The sequence below is a fragment of the Bufo bufo genome, chromosome 7, assembly GCF_905171765.1.
Source record: "Bufo bufo chromosome 7, aBufBuf1.1, whole genome shotgun sequence".
NCBI classification, from domain to species: Eukaryota; Metazoa; Chordata; class Amphibia; order Anura; family Bufonidae; genus Bufo; species Bufo bufo.
The window spans coordinates 109,081,877-109,101,692 of NC_053395.1; the positions used below are offsets into that span (position 1 = coordinate 109,081,877).

The 19,816-nt window shown below is 44.3% G+C and overlaps 1 protein-coding gene across 3 annotated transcripts in view; it reads right to left on the reverse strand.

Annotated features, from left to right (window-relative positions):
- SLC40A1 (solute carrier family 40 member 1) overlaps window positions 1-19,816 on the reverse strand; it is a 267,848-nt gene that overhangs the window by 133,984 nt on the left and 114,048 nt on the right. For all 3 annotated transcript variants that reach the window (XM_040439740.1, XM_040439738.1, XM_040439739.1), the window contains exon 4: window positions 14,682-14,797. In XM_040439740.1, the coding sequence (XP_040295674.1) occupies window positions 14,682-14,797 (116 nt within the window). The remainder of the gene's footprint in view (window positions 1-14,681; window positions 14,798-19,816) is intronic.

Sequence of the window (19,816 nt, forward strand, 5' to 3'; positions counted from 1 at the left end):
ATGTACAATGTAAACTCACAAAGTTGTAACAATTTATAAGAAGTGTAACTTTTCAGCTTAGGAGATAGTTGAGTAGATACAGAAATTGACTCAATTATCTCCTAGACAGAGGGGAGGAATATGCTGGGTGTGTTTCTATTGTCCCATTGTGCCATTGTCCCATTGTGTCCGATTTGCTGCTGTACTTACATTGTATGTGTTGTAATATATTGATTGGTTGTATTTCAAAACCCTGTGGGCAGTACTATGTTTGTGGATTGTAAATAAAAGAGGCTGTATGCCCCAGGACAGTGAGTTCTGCTTGACCTCAAAACGAAGTGCCGTCTCATTATTGGGGGAATTGGATTGTATGCTGATTGCCAGGAGTGTAAGCCGATTGTATGCTTTTCCTGTTCCGCGGTTTCCAGTGTTCGTGTAGTTTGCAGTTCGGCAGACTGGTGCTTGCAGTAGCTGCCTGTGCATTGGAAAGGGGAGTATCGTCGGAACGGAGTTGTGTGCTGAACGGTCCGTTACAATTGGTGGCAAGCAACGGGATCATTCTCACGGCCCAGAAGGACAGCTACAAGGCAACACCAGTTCCTGGATTACAAATTGAGGGCAACGCTAGTACCCGTACAGCGCCCCTATCTACAAAGGAACCAAAATCAGCAGAGCAAGCATGGAGCCCTGCTACACTCAAGAGGAGTTTGATAGAGAGGTTAATGGGGTGCTGTCTCTCTTGGGACCCAACCCCGCGGAAAACCTCGTACAGATGGTGAAGTGGAGGATCAGAGAGTACCTGCAGGCCATGGCAGCAGTAGACAGGAGGGAGATACCCCAGCGGCCGAGCAAGTTCCCAGGAGCTGAAGGTGTCGTCCTTGCTCCCCAGAGGCAGTGTGAGTTACAGGGAGCTGAAGGTACCGTCCTTCCTCCCCAACAGCCGAATATTGTATTGGAAGCAGAGACAACCGGTCTCTGTCTCCAGCGGCAGTGTGTACCCTTAGGAGAGGAGACAGTTGGTCCCTCTCCACAGCAGCCAAGTGAGTCCCAGGGAGCTGAAGGTGCTGTCCTTTCTCCCCAGTGGAAGTGTGTCCTGCAGGGAGCAGAGATAGTTGGTCTCTCTCCCCAGCAGCCAAGTGAGTCCCAGGGAGCTGAAGGTACCGTCCTTGCTCCCCAGCGGCAGTGTGTATTCATGGGAGAAGAGACCGTCGGTCCTCTCCCCCAACAGGAACCAGAAGTACCAGAGGTCGCAGACCTCATAGACTGGTCCTGGGAGGACTCCCAGCAGGCAGGGGGAGATGGGACCGAAGTCTCACTACCGGCCTTACAGGGATGCTGGGCAGACGGCCCAGATCTCCAGCGGCAGTGTGAGTACCAGGAGGAGGAGGAGGTAAGCAATCCCTACCTTCCACAGCTAACCACTACCGAGATACTGAGGTCAGTAGAGGAGCCGTTAGCTTCCCCTGTTCCCCTCCCAGCAGAAGAGCTGGCATCTGGGCAAAGCGCTGCTGGCCTCTGCCCTAACTTTCCCTTTTTCACCGGGCAGGACTATACCCCGGTTGCTCCAGCGGAAGAGCTGGCAACTGGGCAGAGCGCAGTTGGCCTCTGCCCTCCTTTGTCTCCTTGTCCCAGGCTTGTCTATCTGCAGGTCCCCCCAGCTGAAGCGCTGGCACCAGGGCAGAGTACCGCCGGTCTCTGCTCACTCAGCGACCCACAAAGCCAAGAGACCAGTGCCCAACACAGCCATGTTGAAGCCATGGGACCGAAACAAGCCACAAAATTCCCCGGGTGCAGAAACCAAGTGTTGGGGGGGGAACTGCACTGCAGATTCTATATTATTGTGGGGGGGCTGCCTTGTTGATTGTAGTTTACTGTGGGTGGGTGACTCGACTAACTCAGGCACTGACCGACAGAAGGTCAGCTACCTGGTTAGTCTCCCCCCGAATGGGAAGATATGTGGCGAAAGCCACTTCGCCACGGTGTTTTGGAGGGGGCTGTTTGCCCGCCTCCTGCCCCAGGATTACGGCCCTTTAAGATACTTTTACTAACTTTTAAACCCCTGAACCTATTCAAGTGAATTTTGGATAGATTTGTCCCCAAGTTATACTGGTTAAATTGATATAAGTTATATGTATGTACAATGTAAACTCACAAAGTTGTAACAATTTATAAGAAGTGTAACTTTTCAGCTTAGGAGATAGTTGAGTAGATACAGAAATTGACTCAATTATCTCCTAGACAGAGGGGAGGAATATGCTGGGTGTGTTTCTATTGTGCCATTGTCCCATTGTGTCCGATTTGCTGCTGTACTTACATTGTATGTGTTGTAATATATTGATTGGTTGTATTTCAAAACCCTGTGGGCAGTACTATGTTTGTGGATTGTAAATAAAAGAGGCTGTATGCCCCAGGACAGTGAGTTCTGCTTGACCTCAAAACGCTGTATGCTGATTGCCAGGAGTGTAAGCCAATTGTATGCTTTTCCTGTTCCGCGGTTTCCAGTGTTCGTGTAGTTTGCAGTTTGGCAGACTGGTGCTTGCAGTAGCTGCCTGTGCATTGGAAAGTGGAATACCGTCTGAACGGAGTTGTGTGCTGAACGGTTCGTTACAATGGCAGCTGCCCCATCAGCCATGCCTGCAGTAGATGTATAACTGCTACGGACCCTCTATAACCAGACATTCCCTCTCAAGAAAAAGGTGTGGATGATGTGAAGTGCCATACAAGGAGAAGGAGGGTCCTGACATGTACACACTAAGGTCTGCCTGCCCTGTTTGTTTCCCATGATGGCTGCCGTGTCCCAGATAGTGGTCCATAACTTCAAGGGCCACAGTTTTACAGAACTGGTTTGCTCCAGGGTTTCAGAATCTGGCTGCAAAATGTGTACAGGAATGACTTATGCAAAGCATAAACCTGGTAAGCCTAAACGAGTACCAAGGAAGTGCACCCTGAGACCAGATTACCCATTCTAGAGATTGCAGGTGGACTACATACAGGTACCTAAGTTACGAGTATGTCCTGGTCTGTGTAGACTTGTTCTCTGGATGGCCTGAAGCCTGGCCAGTAGCACATCCTACTGCAAAAGCTACTGCTCAGAAACTGCTCAAGGAAGTAGTATGCAGATATGGGCTCCCCGAAGAAATAGAAAGTGACAGGAGGCCTTAGGCATCCAACAAGCATTCGATGTTCCATACCACTCGCAGAGTTTGGGAAATGTCGAAAGAATGAATGGCACGAGTTTAAAATTAAAAATGCCATGGAAGTGACGGGGAAGAATGGGGTTGACTGCTTACATGTAGCCTTGTGTAAAATGTAGAGCAGATAACCAGTGGCACTACACCAAACCTAAAATTGTCAGGATGCGATTGCCGAGGAGTGGTGCCTCACGGAGGTGCTCAGCTTGTAGCTGCAGTGAGCATATATGATAAAAGTAAAAAAAGAGAACAAAACAAGCGGCACTCACCGTTGATAGGCAGGTAACTTTATTCCATGGCAGGAGGGGGGTGCAAGGGTTGCAGATACAGCAGCAAGTAAGCGACAGCCGTTTCGCGCGTGTATGCGCTTCTTCTGGCTTTCCAACACTGAAGAGGTCACGGCACCTTCTTATAGTGCACAGGAAGCCGCATCATCGCAGTAATTTGCTTAATTACTAAGTAATCAAAACCTGGCCTCTCAAGAGGGAGGGCAGGGATTTCAGTCAGGCGGGACCTCTTCAATGATGTAAGGTGCATATGTGAACATACATAAACCAATAAGAACAAATCAAAATACGAAAATACAATAAGCAAGAGTGGTTCATTACAAAAATACGCTCATATCTACTTTTTCATTTAGTCCCAGCGGACCCAATGCATCCGTGCGTAGGATCCATATAGTTTCTCTTCTCAGAAGCTCCCTTTCTCTGTCACCACCTCTTTCAGTGCAGTTAACTACTTCAAGACCAGCAAAAGTCAGCACATTGGGATTTCCACTATGTGCCCTGTTCACATGATCTATTAACCGCGGAACACCCTTTCCTGTTTTTAAGGAGTTTAGGTATTCGCGGAATATTTCAAATAAGCAGCGGATAGTTTTTCCGATGTAGAAGCGTCCGCATCTACATAAAATTATATAAACCACAAATTTGCTGCGGCAAGTAATAAGTGGAAAAACCCTATGTTCTATCTCTGCAACAGAGATCACTTGTAATTGGAAATTAAAAAGCTAAGTGCCTGTGCTGCACTATGATCTGAGGTTGCCCAGCACCAGATCATAGTAAGCACCTACACTTACTATGTCCTGATGATGTATGTAGTCAGGACAAAGGCGGACAGCCTTACATCATTCAGGAGCCACTGCTCAAGATGACTCGAGAAGGCTCGTAAGTTACATGGGTCCAATTTCCTCTCAGTTTCCACAGCGCTGCAGCACTGCTCACTGTTATATAGTAGCGAATCATAGTAGGCCTGGGGAGACTGCCCAAAACGACCCTATTATAAACTACCATTGGCCTTAAAGGGGTTCTCCAGTAAAAGTCACTGCCTGGACAAGATGTTTAAATACAAATTAGTAAATAACTTTATTCAAAACAACCCTTTTAAAATCGTGGAACACCACTCTATTTAAGTCAGATACCTCCCACAATGTGGGAAGGGGACACCGATTGTGCACAGGATCAGGAACACGAAGTTTGGTTTAATGGAGCAAGACAGTGTACATAACAGTATCCAGAATATTGCACTAAACTGATACCACCCCAATGGACCAGGACAAAAAAGAGCAAATGTGCAGTCTTGTATCATAACCTCCAGATAGGACATGGGAGGACTAGAGGAATTAACACTGGTTAGGGGACCTGGAAAAACACATATCAGGGGGTGGAGAAACTGCCTAAAAATAGGGTATACAACACTATTGTCGGCACAGCATTCAGAAGTCCAGGCAGAGTTCTGTGTGGGCACCCCTTGTAAAAGCCCAACAATGGCACAGAGACCACCTCCCTTGATATGTTACTGTTAATACAGCCCCTACGTTAACACCGATTTCCACTCACTATAACTGCCACCATTTCAGCTCTATACATTTCAACAGAGTATCATCAGGAGTTGGTTGTGCAGCATACAATTTAGCGGCTATACTGGTGTTATCAATGGCAAATGCTCACCTGCTACACAAAAAAATTCTACCTATAACTTGAGTATGTTTATGCTTCTTTGTACAATCTCAACTGCAAAAGAACATGTCATTTTGGGGCTTCCCTAAAACCTTTATTAGCCTAAGTATTCCCCTCTGCAGCAGCACAGCTAGATGCATTTCCCACACAAGTAGGGAGTATATCCCTTCTTTGGAACCTGCTGCAACATCCTTTCCCTCACTTCCCACTATGTTTGTTATCAGCTCCAGAGTTCGCAGAACAAATAAAAAGGGGAAATCACACTTAGGGTTCATTCACACGTCCGTATGTATTACGGATCCGCAAATTGTGGATCCGCATTACACCCGGATGGCAGCACCATAGAACTGCCTATTCTTGTCCGCAATTGTGGACAAGAATAGGACATGTTCAATTTTTTTCGGAGCCGTGGTCCGGAAGATGAGGTGGCGCGCTCCGGAAATGCGGATGCGGACAGCACACTGTGTGCTGTCCACATCCATTCCTGCCCCATAGAGAATTAATGGGTCCGCACCTGTTCCGCAATTTGCGGAACAGATACGGACCCATTCTGCGGATGTGTGAATGGACCCTTAAGGGGGGTTTACACGTCCCGATGTTACAGCCAATTGTCGGGAAGGAGCATTGCTTCCCGACAGTTAGCTGCTCATTCAGTGAAGGAGATCGCTGCATGTAAATGCACATAATTCACAGAATGAGGAAGAGGGATCGCTGTTTACACAGCATATTCTGCTGCCCAGAAACTATGATTGATGTGCCTGCACAAATGACTGGATCACCCGATGAACAAGCATTTCACTCGTTCATCAGGTGATCTGCGGAACATTTACAGGTTCTTCTAAAAAAATTAGCATATTGTGATAAAGTTCATTATTTTCTGTAATGTACTGATAAACATTAGACTTTCATAGATTTTAGATTCATTACACACAACTGAAGTAGTTCAAGCCTTTTCTTGTTTTAATATTGATGATTTTGGCATACAGCTCATGAAAACCCAAAATTCCTATCTCAAAAAATTAGCATATCATGAAAAGGTTCTCTAAACGAGCTATTAACCTAATCATCTGAATCAACTAATTAACTCTAAACACCTGCAAAAGATTCCTGAGGCTTTTAAAAACTCCCAGCCTGGTTCATTACTCAAAACCGCAATCATGGGTAAAGACTGCCGACCTGACTGCTGTCCAGAAGGCCATCATTGACACCCTCAAGCAAGAGGGTAAGACACAGAAAGAAATTTCTGAACGAATAGGCTGTTCCCAGAGTGCTGTATCAAGGCACCTCAGTGGGAAGTCTGTGGGAAGGAAAAAGTGTGGCAGAAAACGCTGCACAACGAGAAGAGGTGACCGGACCCTGAGGAAGATTGTGGAGAAGGACCGATTCCAGACCTTGGGGACCTACGGAAGCAGTGGACTGGGTCTGGAGTAGAAACATCCAGAGCCACCGTGTACAGGCGTGTGCAGGAAATGGGCTACAGGTGCCGCATTCCCCAGGTCAAGCCACTTTTGAACCAGAAACAGCGGCAGAAGCGCCTGACCTGGGCTACAGAGAAGCAGCACTGGACTGTTGCTCAGTGGTCCAAAGTACTTTTTTCGGATGAAAGCAAATTTTGCATGTCATTCGGAAATCAAGGTGCCAGAGTCTGGAGGAAGACTGGGGAGAGGGAAATGCCAAAATGCCTGAAGTCCAGTGTCAAGTACCCACAGTCAGTGATGGTCTGGGGTGCCATGTCAGCTGCTGGTGTTGGTCCACTGTGTTTTATCAAGGGCAGGGTCAATGCAGCTAGCTATCAGGAGATTTTGGAGCACTTCATGCTTCCATCTGCTGAAAAGCTTTATGGAGATGAAGATTTCATTTTTCAGCACGACCTGGCACCTGCTCACAGTGCCAAAACCACTGGTAAATGGTTTACTGACCATGGTATTACTGTGCTCAATTGGCCTGCCAACTCTCCTGACCTGAACCCCATAGAGAATCTGTGGGATATTGGGAAGAGAAAGTTGAGAGACGCAAGACCCAACACTCTGGATGAGCTTAAGGCCACTATCAAAGCATCCTGGGCCTCCATAACACCTCAGCAGTGCCACAGGCTGATTGCCTCCATGCCACGCCGCATTGAAGCAGTCATTTCTGCAAAAGGATTCCCGACCAAGTATTGAGTGCATAACTGAACTTAATTATTTGAAGGTTGACTTTTTTTGTATTAAAAACACTTTTCTTTTATTGGTCGGATGAAATATGCTAATTTTTTGAGATCGGAATTTTGGGTTTTCATGAGCTGTATGCCAAAATCATCAATATTAAAACAAGAAAAGGCTTGAACTACTTCAGTTGTGTGTAATGAATCTAAAATATATGAAAGTCTAATGTTTATCAGTACATTACAGAAAATAATGAACTTTATCACAATATGCTAACTTTTTGAGAAGAACCTGTAGATGGGCAGATTGTCAGGAACGGTCATTCCTGATGATCAGTCAGAAAATCGGGCCATGTAAATCCACCTTTAGACAGACAGGAGGCTTCTATAGCCTTCAAAAGCTGTGTAGAAGCAGTTCTTTTGTCAGGCTCAGGAGCGCAGCTATCTCTGACACCCCCCATTTCCTGTGAACCATCTTCTTTGTCTCTGTTACTAGGGTTGGATCTAGCCTTACAACAAGCAGTGGACTGCAGATTAAAAAGAAATGGGACCCCTAGGGGCCATGACTTTACAGCTTTTTTTCAGGTGGATGTAGGCATATTTTGTAGATGAAATATTTTAGAAATTTGCTAGTTACACCATTCTCTATTAAATGAAATGCAATTGTGTTAAAGTACAGTGACTCTTTAAAGTTTCTCTTACTGATTCACTGTGTAAGACCCAAACTGAGTTCTCTAGCTCTACTCCTGAAAGAGTCAACCCACTTAAAGGGGTAATACAAGACTGAATAACCTCTTCTACAATGCCCTGACCCGTGACACTGTGCATGCTTACCTGGTCGCCAGCGCTGGTTTCCTTCCCTGCCTGCAGAAATCAACATCCGTTGACGGACGGGATGCAGTCAATAGCGGGCCGCCGCACTGACCTTTCCCCTTGCATCACATGTGACGTGATACGTCAACATCTGTCGACAGAGGAGGTGCAGCCAATAGTGGGCCCCTATTGGCTACACCACCTCAGTCGATAAATGTTGATTTCTGCAGGTAGGGGAGATGCGAAGATGGCCATGGAGCGATATGGGAGGAAACCAATGACGGGGACCAGGTAAGTAAGCACAGTTAAGGTAACGACTTACACAAATACTGATGAAAAATACTGATCAAAATGCTGACCATGTGGAAGTGGCCTAATAGTGAGAAAATTAGCATTACAGAAATTAAGGGAACGAAATGCAAAGACCGCAAAATCTATTCTTTAATAAAGTTGAAAGTTGCATCATGACACTTATAAGCTGATGTACCACGGTTGTGAATGTCTTCGATTTGATTGTTCCCTAAATAGTCTTCATCATAAGACATGCAGGACCTTTCCTTTGTAATATCTTTTCTATTATTGACATTAGCCAAGCATGTACTATTTTTACAAAATGTACAACATTGTACACAAAGTTGCAAACCCTGCCTTTGCCTGTGAGGGTCCTGGCACCTGCATTGGATTGACCAATATAATAAGATACCGAATTTAATTTAAAGAGGATCTGTCACCACAAAATGTAATGCAATCCAAAAGCAGCACGTTATAGAGTAGGAGAAGCCAAGCAGATTGATGGGAAAAGATTCAGTAAAACTTGTAATTTATACATGTATATCTTTGCTTTTTTCACCTCCTGTAAAACCTATCTGTATAGGAGGGAGGTGTTATCAGTGATTGAAAGCATTGTGTATATGTATACATACATAAGATAAAAATAGTCAGCAGCACTCTGAAGGATGCCGGGTGCAAATCCACAAAAGCTTCCTGGACAGGGAGCAATGTAATAAAAATGACGAAAAATGGGCAGCACTCCGGTCTTGTGAAAATTCTGTGATGTTTATTCACACCCCAAAGCAATGCAGCATTTCAGCCCTCTCAATGGAGCCTTTGTCAAGCTAGTGAACACAGTGCTCTTAACATATTTAAATAGGTGAATCTCATCAGAGTAACATGATTGCTCATTAAAGTTACTTTTTACAAATGTCAATATAAAACAGTGTAAAGCATGATTATAAAAGTCATTACAGTGCATCCATATAGATAGACCATTATAGTGCTTACATAGTGTACAAATAATGTGAAAAACACTTTAGATCACATATCCATATCAGTATAACATACATAATTGGTGCTAATTATCATATAAAGTGCAGCTGTGCTAAAGTATATATCAATTATAAACATTAAAAGATGGACAAACCCACGTCACGAAATCCCATATTGCGATCCAATGTTGGCGTCCCCTGGCAGGTACTGTGCAGGCGCCAGTACGTGTCGATAGACCGCGAGAACCTGATGCGTCCCGCGCATGCGCACGGAGCGCAACCGCCTAGTGTCCGTACGCAGATGCCGGGACGCACCCAGGGCTCGCGAGTTCTCTCCACTTCACGCGCATGCGCAATATGCGCGCATAGTCTGTATATCCATCCCAGCAGCATTAAGCTACTGCGCATGTCCAAGAGAACCAATGTTGTTGTCACAATGTGACCATGGCAACCATACTTATACGTAGTCTAAAGGGAACAGTGGCCGCCTGGAAACGGATGATGTCTATGGGGATATGTGCACCGGAGGCAAATCTAGTGCACCATCTCCATTGTCACAAGAACCTAAGGCCAGTTATAACCCAGGCTCCAGTAACTACACCACCATTCCCTGCGGTCATTGCTTGGAATAGTGTGGAGGCGGGTGTCCAACACTGGCACCTGCAACCATCTCTGGATGCACGGACCTGTGTGGAACGAAGGACCGGGCACTCTCGTGTCACATGTCACTCGCTCCTCCACCCATCATCCACACTCGACCCTCTCTGCCCCATTGAAAGAACACCACGGAGTTCCTAAAGTAAATATTATTAAATACATTGGTCTCGAATCTTCAATCATGGATATAGATATCAAGAGAGATTTGCAACGTGAAAAATAAGTACAAAAAACATATATTATGATCGCAAGGAGATTTCATGTCGGGAGATGTCCTGTCGATTAAGACAAAATTCTCCATCGAGATAATCTGAAAAAACAAAGAGATAGTGATGAATGGAGAGCACAATGTTAACTTATACACTTTCAGACCACTACCACATATCCCACTAGTACATGACTATATCACCCTAAAGTCAACATTTAGTCCACGGGGTTTCAAAGTTTGCAATTGGAAAATCCAGTATAATTCCCGCTGCTTCAGCGTCACCGACCTGTCACCCCCCATCCCCCCCCCCGTCGTGGCATGGCGACCTGGTCAATGACCCTGAAGCGCAGGTCTTTACAGAAGCACGACACACTGAGAAAGTGTTTAGACACTGGCAGATCTAGTCTCTTTTTTCTAATGGAGTATCTGTGATAATTTAGTCTTGTTTTAACGTCCTATGTAGTCTCCCCCACATAAAAGAGGTGACAGGGACACTCCAGCAAGTACACTACATAAGAAGAATCACAAGTCGTGTGGTGTTTAATCTTATACTCTTCCCCTGTCCGTGGGTGCACAAAAGAAGCCCCCCTTAACATAAGTGGGCAATTAACACATCCATGGCATGGGAAGCAGCCTTTCCTGGATGCACCAAAGTACCCACTAAATGAGACCTTACTGGTGGGTATGCGCTCAATCCTGAGACCTGATTTTTTTCCTAATAACCCGGATTTCTGCGCACGTTTTGCGCAGATCTCGAATAAGTATTCTTTGGATATTATCTTGTTAAATGTCGAGTACCTACAAAAAGAAATCCATACCTTGAGTACAAGCCTAGAGCAAACGGAGGGGGAATTGAAAACAGCATTAACCCCAGAAGATGCAGAAAAATATGTTAGTAACTGTAATACACACCTGGAGAAACTGAAGCAAGATCTAAAGTCCACAAAGAGGAGAAAGTGGCAAAGGGATATGGAGGACTACACTACCGGATTTATATATAGCTGGCAAGGGGGGACAGAGGACTGCCAAAAAGGGTTTTAAGAGGGTGGAACGACCCTCTCCCAGGAGTAAAAGAATGGGACTCTCTAACCAAAGGGACAATCCTACAGTTCCAGAAATGAACAACCCCCCAGATGCTGCTATAGCTTCTAGCACTAATACATCCACCACGATTGCTCCTTTTTTAGATCTGGGTCCAGATCCTACCGGACCAGACGAGGTGGAAGGAGACAACAGAGGTGGCGTAAAAGCAGGGCAGATGAAACCGCAAAGAACCATGCGGAAGAGACAACTGTGGTAAATATATCATCTATTGTGTTAACTCCAGTACAAATGTCTGTTTTAGAAAAAGGATTATCCTTTTGTCCATTTAAGAATATCGACTGGTTTCAATTAGAGCTCGATCTGCATAGATTTTTTAGAGCCTTCAAGCTAAAAATTCGGTTTGACAAGCAGTCCACTGAGTCTTCGGTGGTGGGGCCTGCTAGCGGTTCAGAACTCACACTTAATAATGTGCAGCTACATCTTAAAAGTGATTTCACACCTGTTGTCAATCATGTTGCCCTTGATACTTTTGTGAATGCGGTCAGGATTGATCTGGAGGCCCTAAAAACATCAGAATATGATGGGATGAGTGTGAAAAGGAATATGAGATGGGAGGAAACCAATGCCCTGAAAGAACTCTCCAATAACCCTTGTCTGACCATTAAACCAGCAGACAAGGGTGGAGCGGTGGTGGTTATGAATACAACCGACTATGTGGATGAGGTATATCGCCAATTAAATGACGAACATGTGTACCGTAGACTCTCAGGTGACCCTAAGTTTGAGTTTTTGAAAAAAATCCGTAGGGTCCTAGATTCCGCTAGAGAGGAGGGTGTAATTGATGACAAGTTGCACTCCTTTCTCTATGTGGAAAAGCCAAGAAATCCACAAGTCGCTTGTTTCTCCACCAGGCCGCCCCATAGTATCAAGCATTGGTTTACTATTCTCTCAAATTGCTGTCTTCCTAGATAGGATCCTGTCACCATAGGTTTTGAAAGCCAAATCATACATAAGGGACACTACACACTTCCTGAATGAGATTAGCAATGTACAACTTCCGGCACATGTCATTTTAGCATCATTCGATGTGGTTAGTTTGTACACATCCATTTCACACGTCAGGGGGGTGGGTGCAGTCAGAAATTGTCTGGCTGACTCACCTTACTCTATGAAATGTAGAGAGTTTCTGATCACGCTTCTGGATATTGTGCTCACCTGTAATTATTTTTTGTTCCAGGATGAGTACTTTATACAATTGCGCGGGACCGCAATGGGCTCAAATGTAGCGCCAAATTACGCTAACATCTACATGACGCACTTGGAGGAGATGTACGTCTATGTTGGCCACCACTTCAGACAAGTTCTGGGGTGGTGGCGTTACATAGATGACATCTTCCTAGTGTGGACAGGCTCCATGGAGGAGTTGCACCAATTTGGGGATTTCCTCAATGGGATTGACCCAGAGATCAAATTCACATTGGTTGCCTCCGAAACGAAAATCGAGTTTCTCGATGTAACAGTGAGCAGACGGGGCGATTTGTTATACACTGATCTCTTTACCAAGAAAACAGACAAGAATACACTACTCAAATACGATAGTTGTCACCCTAGGAGCATGGTTAGGTCATTACCCTATAGCCAATTGCCCAGGGTTAGGAGAATAGTGCAGGGGGAGGAGGAGACTATGGATAGACTCACTACAATGGGTCAAAAATTCATGAGAAGAGGATATCCGAAGAAATTGGTAGAACAACATAAGGTGAGGTCCATGCAACAGCCCAGGAAAACTCTCTTGGATGCAAAACGCATTCCCTTTGTCACACAGTTCTCACCCCTGAGTGACAAAATCGGTAGTATTTTGAAGGGACACTGGCCCATTCTGGGCAGTAACTTCAAGCATATTCCCGAATTTGCCAATCCCCCAATGATGTCATATAGACGCACACGTGATATCAAAGATCAGCTTGTGCGGGCTGATATTGGCACCAGTAAGGTCTCATTTAGTGGGTACTTTGGTGCATCCAGGAAAGGCTGCTTCCCATGCCATGGATGTGTTAATTGCCCACTTATGTTAAGGGGGGCTTCTTTTGTGCACCCACGGACAGGGGAAGAGTATAAGATTAAACACCACATGACTTGTGATTCTTCTTATGTAGTGTACTTGCTGGAGTGTCCCTGTCACCTCTTTTATGTGGGGGAGACTACATGGGACGTTAAAACAGGACTAAATTATCACAGATACTCCATTAGAAAAAAGAGACTAGATCTGCCAGTGTCTAAACACTTTACAGAAGCACGACACACTGAGAAAGACCTGCGCTTCAGGGTCATTGACCAGGTCGCCATGCCACAACGGGGGGGGGGGGGGGACAGGTCGGTGACGATGAAAGCAGCGGGAATTATACTGGATTTTCCAATTGCAAACTTTGAAACCCCGTGGACTAAATGTTGAATTTAGGGTGATATAGTCATGTACTAGTGGGATATGTGGTAGTGGTCTGAAAGTGTATAAGTTAACATTGTGCTCTCCATTCATCACTTTCTCTTTGTTTTTTCAGATTATCTCGATGGAGAATTTTGTCTTAATCGAGAGGACATCGCCCGACATGAAATCTCCTTGCGATCATAATATATGTTTTTTGTACTTATTTTTCACGTTGCAAATCTCTCTTGATATCTATATCCATGATTGAAGATTTGAGATATGGGATTTTGTGACGTGGGTTTGTCCCTCTTTTAATGTTTATAATTGATATATACTTTAGCACAGCTGCACTTTATATGATAATTAGCACCAATTATGTATGTTATACTGATATGGATATGTGATCTAAAGTGTTTTTCACATTATTTGTACACTATGTAAGCACTATAATGGTCTATCTATATGGATGCACTGTAATGACTTTTATAATCATGCTTTACACTGTTTTATATTGACATTTGTAAAAAGTAACTTTAATGAGCAATCATGTTACTCTGATGAGATTCACCTATTTAAATATGTTGAGAGCACTGTGTTCACTAGCTTGACAAAGGCTCCATTGAGAGGGCTGAAATGCTGCATTGCTTTGGGGTGTGAATAAACATCACTGAATTTTCACAAGACCGGAGTGCTGCCCATTTTTCGTCATTTGTATACATACATAGATAGCTGTCAGTCACTGGTACCGATATGTTTATCTTGGCAGCCCTGTGAATACCTATCAATTTGCTCTGCTTCTCCTCCTCTGCAACATTGTGCTTCTGGATTGCATTGGATTTTTAGATGACAGGTCCTCTTTAAAGGGCATAACACAAAACAATAAACCTTAATGTACTGATTACCAGAAAATGCTTTGAGCACGTGTATATATTGTTTGTAAGTAACAAAAGTTAGTTTATAATTATAAAATGTTAATGTTGTTAGTATAGGTATCTTACCAAGAGCCACCCTTGATACATTGACAAAAGTTCGGTCTTGTACAAGAAAACCACCATCAGGATTATGCCACAAATTATAACAGAAACATTTTGCACAATTAACGAAGTCTGCGCCACTGAAAAAAAAAAAAAGGTACAAAAAAAAGTTAAATTAGACAAGATCTCAACATATTAAAAAGCATTTCCAGCCATAAAACTTTTTTTTAAAGGTTTTCCATGGTTTAACCCCTTAAATACCAGGTCCATTTTTTGTTTTGTATTTTTTCCTCCCCACGTTCATAGAATTTTTGAAATTTTCCATTTATGTTGCCATATGAGGGCTTATTTTTATGGGATGTTGTATTTTTTAAGTAGGGCACCATTTCATTTAATATGTCTGTTAGGCCTCATGCACACGACTGTTTTTTGCGGTCCACAAACCGCGGATCCGCAAAAAACAACAAATTTGTGGAACGGAAGGCCTATTGTAGAAATGCCTATTCTTGTCCGCAAAACGGACAATAGGACATGCTATATTTTTTTTGCGGGGCCACGGAACAGAGCAAAGGATGCGGACAGCACACAAAGTGCTTAAATGAAGGAAGAGACCGGCACTCCTTGGTACTGCAATTATATTGGGTTTATTCGCCACACACGCAATTGCATGTGTTGAAACACGCGTCACCTCTTCTCTGAGTGGGGAATAAACCCAATATAATTGCAGTACCAAGGAGTGCCGGTCTCTTCCTTCATTTAAGCATCCGGAGTGACGTCCGCTAACCGCGTACCCCTACCTTCACGCAGTGCCGCCCGACTATTCGGGCGAAGTGAATGGGTCTGCACCCAAGCCGCAAAAACTATGGCTCAGATGCGGACCCGGAATACGGTCGTGTGCATGAGGCCTTAGGGCTGTTTCACACGAGCGAGACCAATTCGGGAATCACGCTCCGTGATGCTCTGCTCTGGACTTGCAGGAGCACACGGCATTATCATGATTTATAATGCTATGTGTCTCTGCATGGCCACAGAATCATAGTGACATAAGGCTACTTTCACACTTCTGGTAGGACGGATCCGACAGGCTGTTCACCCTGTCGGATCCGTCCTTCCGCTATTTCGCCGTGCCGCCGCTCCGTCTCCATTGACTATAATGGGGACGGGGCAGAGTTCCAGCGCAGTATGGCAGTTCGCGGTGAGAGGCCGCCGGACTAAAAAGTCGGACATGCAGGACTTTTAGTCCGGAGGCCTTTCGCCGTGCTGCGCCGGAGCTCCGCCCCCGTCCCCATTATAGTCAATGGGGACGGAGCGGCGGTCCAGCGGCACGACGAAATAGCGGAAGGACGGATCCGACAGGGTGAACAGCCTGTCGGATCCGTCCTGCCGCAAGTGTGAAAGTAGCCTTAAGCTGTCAGTATGATTCTGTAGAAATAAGGTCAAGCAGAGGCACATAGCATTATAAATCATGATAATGCCGTGCGCTCCTGCAAGTTCAGAGCAGAGGATCACACTCACACACACGGAGCGCGATTCCCGCAATGGACTCGCTCGTGTGAAACAGCCCTTAGGCTGGGTTCACATCACCGTTATGCATTCAGTTATGGTTTTCCATTGTAACATGGTTATAACGGAAAATAAAGAAATTCATAAGACGGAAATCAAAGCGGAAGCCTTTAAGAGGCATTCCATTTTGATCCGTCATAATAAAGTCTATAGGCAAGCATAACGGATCCGTCTGGTTTCTGTTATGCAGGAAGGAAACAAAAGTCCTGTCTTATGGATTCTGTTTTATTTTCCGTTATAACCATGTTATAACATAAAACAATAACGTAATGCATAATGGTGATGTGAACCCAGCCTTAATGGAAAATGGGAAAAAAACAAAACACACAATTCCACCAAAGCTTTTGAGGCTTTGACATCACAGCGTTCACTGTGCTCTAAAAAATGACATGACGCCCTTATTCTGCGCCTCAATAAGAATACAGCGATAACAAACTTTTTCTAGTTTTACCACTTTTAAAGAAATAAAAACCTTTAAAAAAAATTGAAATTTTCTTTGCATCACCATTTTCTGACAACTGTAACTTTTTATGTTTCTGGCCACAGAGGGTTTGTTATTTGTGGGACAAACTGTAGTTTGCATTGGTACCATTTATGTGGTACATACAACTTTTGGATCACTGTTATAAATTTTGTTTGGGAGGAAAGGTGACTAAAAAATGTTGAATTGTGCTTTAAATTTTTCTTCCGTTATGGCATTCACCGCACAGGAATTTTCAAAAATATTTGAATAGTTCAGACAGGCGATATCTAATATGTTTATTTATTAAAGTTTATATATTTTTCATATGCAAATTTTTTTATATTTTTTTTACTGTTATAATAACTGTTAGCCCCCTTAGGATGCTAGAACCTGGGATCTTTTAGACCCTTGTCCCATTCAGTTTACTGCCTAACTAAAGCACGTTAAAAAACACTTTATTTCATTATATAAAAAAATTGGTTGAAATAAAAAGATAATACACTCAATCAGCGCTCCATATAAAAAGATATATACTAAACTAAAGGAAAAGCCAAAATACGGTATATTCCACCAGTATCGGTGGTACACAATAAGCAGGATATATATTAAATAAATAAACTGACCTCTTGTGGATAAATAAGATAGGCTAAAACATCAATCAATAAAATACAATAAATATAGCAGCATATGGCGTATACTGTATAATGGCATTAGTTTGGGACCAAATTCTATATAGCAGCTAGGCTTGGAACATCAATCAATAAAATACAATGAATATAGCAGCATGTGTCATATATAGCAGCGTTTGTTTGGGACCAAAATTCTATATAGCAGCGTAAATCTAGTGTCTCCAGTAATGATGAACTTGTTGCTGCAAAGAAAATCGAATGTGACCAAATGTATCAAGGCGGCTGACTGCCGAAAATAGTCACTAGTTATTTCATTGTTGTATGTCCATTCCGATAATCAGAAACATGCGCAAAGTTCAACACACAATCTTCGTTGGTTCAATCATGGAATAGTATAACCTGTACGGTCAGTCAGTACCAAAACTGCAGGTGCATCTAAGGTAACAGTACGTGGACTGAATACAGCGGTGTCCCGCTGTCACTGAACCTAGTGGCGTCCCGCTAGAGGTGAATAGTGAAGTTAGTAATCACTCTGCTGTCAGAACAGTCTTACCAGTTTCTGAAGACCTCTGCAGTCCTGTGGACTCTAATGGGATACTTTCCCTTTGTCTTCCTGGATATTCGTTTGCCGCGTCGGTGGATTATTCCACGTGGGCCCGCCGGATCAAATCCAGGCTTCAGCTCACTACCACCTTCTCCCGCGGAATTTAACAGTAAGTTTCTCGGCAATGGTCCTTCACTGGTTACTTGTGGTGCACTCACATTCAGGTGGGGGGTCTGACCAGATGCGTTTCGGGGTTAAAATATCCCCTTCCTCAGTGGTAGGATACAGAATAAAAGTGGTAGGGTACAGAATAAAATTGAGCAACGTTGGGGGGCGTGGCTTGGCCGCTGAGAGGAATGGCAGCCTGATCTTGTAACTCCTGCACCAGAGCGATCACAATTGAGCTTCCCAGAGCTAATATCACCCTCTTCATTACCCGGCTATCCTGGACAGAAGCTGGACACCCTCCTTGACAACATGGGGAGGTCCAAAAGACAGCTGCCTAAAATGCAAAGCGGGAATCTAGACAGCTTCTTTGAGAGAGGCTCGGCTAAAGATGGCGCCGGATCAAACAACGGCACTTACCCGCCGTCTCCCTGCAGCAGCGTCTCGCCGAAACATAGCTCTCCCTCACAATCGCCTTTTCCGGAGCCCGAGGCCTTTTCTCTGAATGAGGTAGAGTTCCCTTCGCTCCCTCCGACTCCGGGCGAGTTCCATACCTTGGAGACCACAGATCCAGAAAATGGCGCCGCCGCAAGCTCAAGATACTCACCCTCATCTAGCCCTCAAAAACAGAGACCGAGGCTGGAATCTTCCAAACATCAAGAGGTCAGTACTGCAACATGGGTAATGCCGGCAGAGACTTCCCATACAGCCCCTATACTTACGTATCAAACCTCTGATAAGCCTCTCTGTGAAGATTCCATCAAAAATATGCTCCTAGCACTGCATCAGTCACTACGTGCAGACATAGCAGAGATGATTAACCCCTTAGCTGCCAAAGTTAAAGAAAATGAGAGCAAAGTAGCTCATGTGGAAAGTAAAATGGCTGAATATGCGGCCTCACAAAATAATATTATAGATGAGCACAAGGATTTGGCAGATGAACTTGAATCTATTAAGTACAAAATCGCAGATATGGAGGATCGTTCCAGGAGGAACAATGTGAAGTTCCGGGGTATACCAGAGGATGTGGCTCCCAGAGATCTACAGACATATCTCAAAAGCCTATTTAAATCGCTTCTGCCGAAAATACCTGTTCCTGATATGATCATAGACAGGGCTCACAGGATTCCTAAGCCAGCTCATCTAAGTGCGGATGTCCCAAGGGACACCTTAGCCCGCATCCATTTTTTCCACACAAAAGAGGCCTTGATGTTAGCGGCCAGAAACTGCGATCAGTTACCTGCTCCTTTTCAATCAGTCAGGCTGTTTGCTGATTTATCCATGGCGACGCTAAGACACAGAAGGGAGCTGCAGCCTGTCACTCTTGCCCTTAGAGATAATGACATTCAGTACAAGTGGGGATACCCACAGAAACTCCTTATACGGAAAGACGGCAAAACCCATGTGGTGAAATCAGTTAAAGAAGGGCAAAATCTCCTCCAATTATGGGACATTCGGTTCTCTGTGGGAAAACGCGGAAATCACCGGCAAAATGATCCCCCTACTTCCTCTAGTACAAGGGACACTTCATTCCTCTAGTAGGATCGAAATTGATGGGAGTTATAGATATCCCATAAAATGTCTTACTACTAATCTTGGATGAGTTAAGGGAATGGTTGTGAATAATTGCACTAATTTTGAGGGATCTTATATTTTCCCATTGTTATTTAGGTGCAGTATACCTGATTGAACACCCAAACCGGTTGTGCCTTCCCTCAGTCTCTCTTGTCGACTTAAGCCTCCTAAACCACAGAATCGGGCAAAACCGCCTGGTACTGTAATAATATCCTTTCTT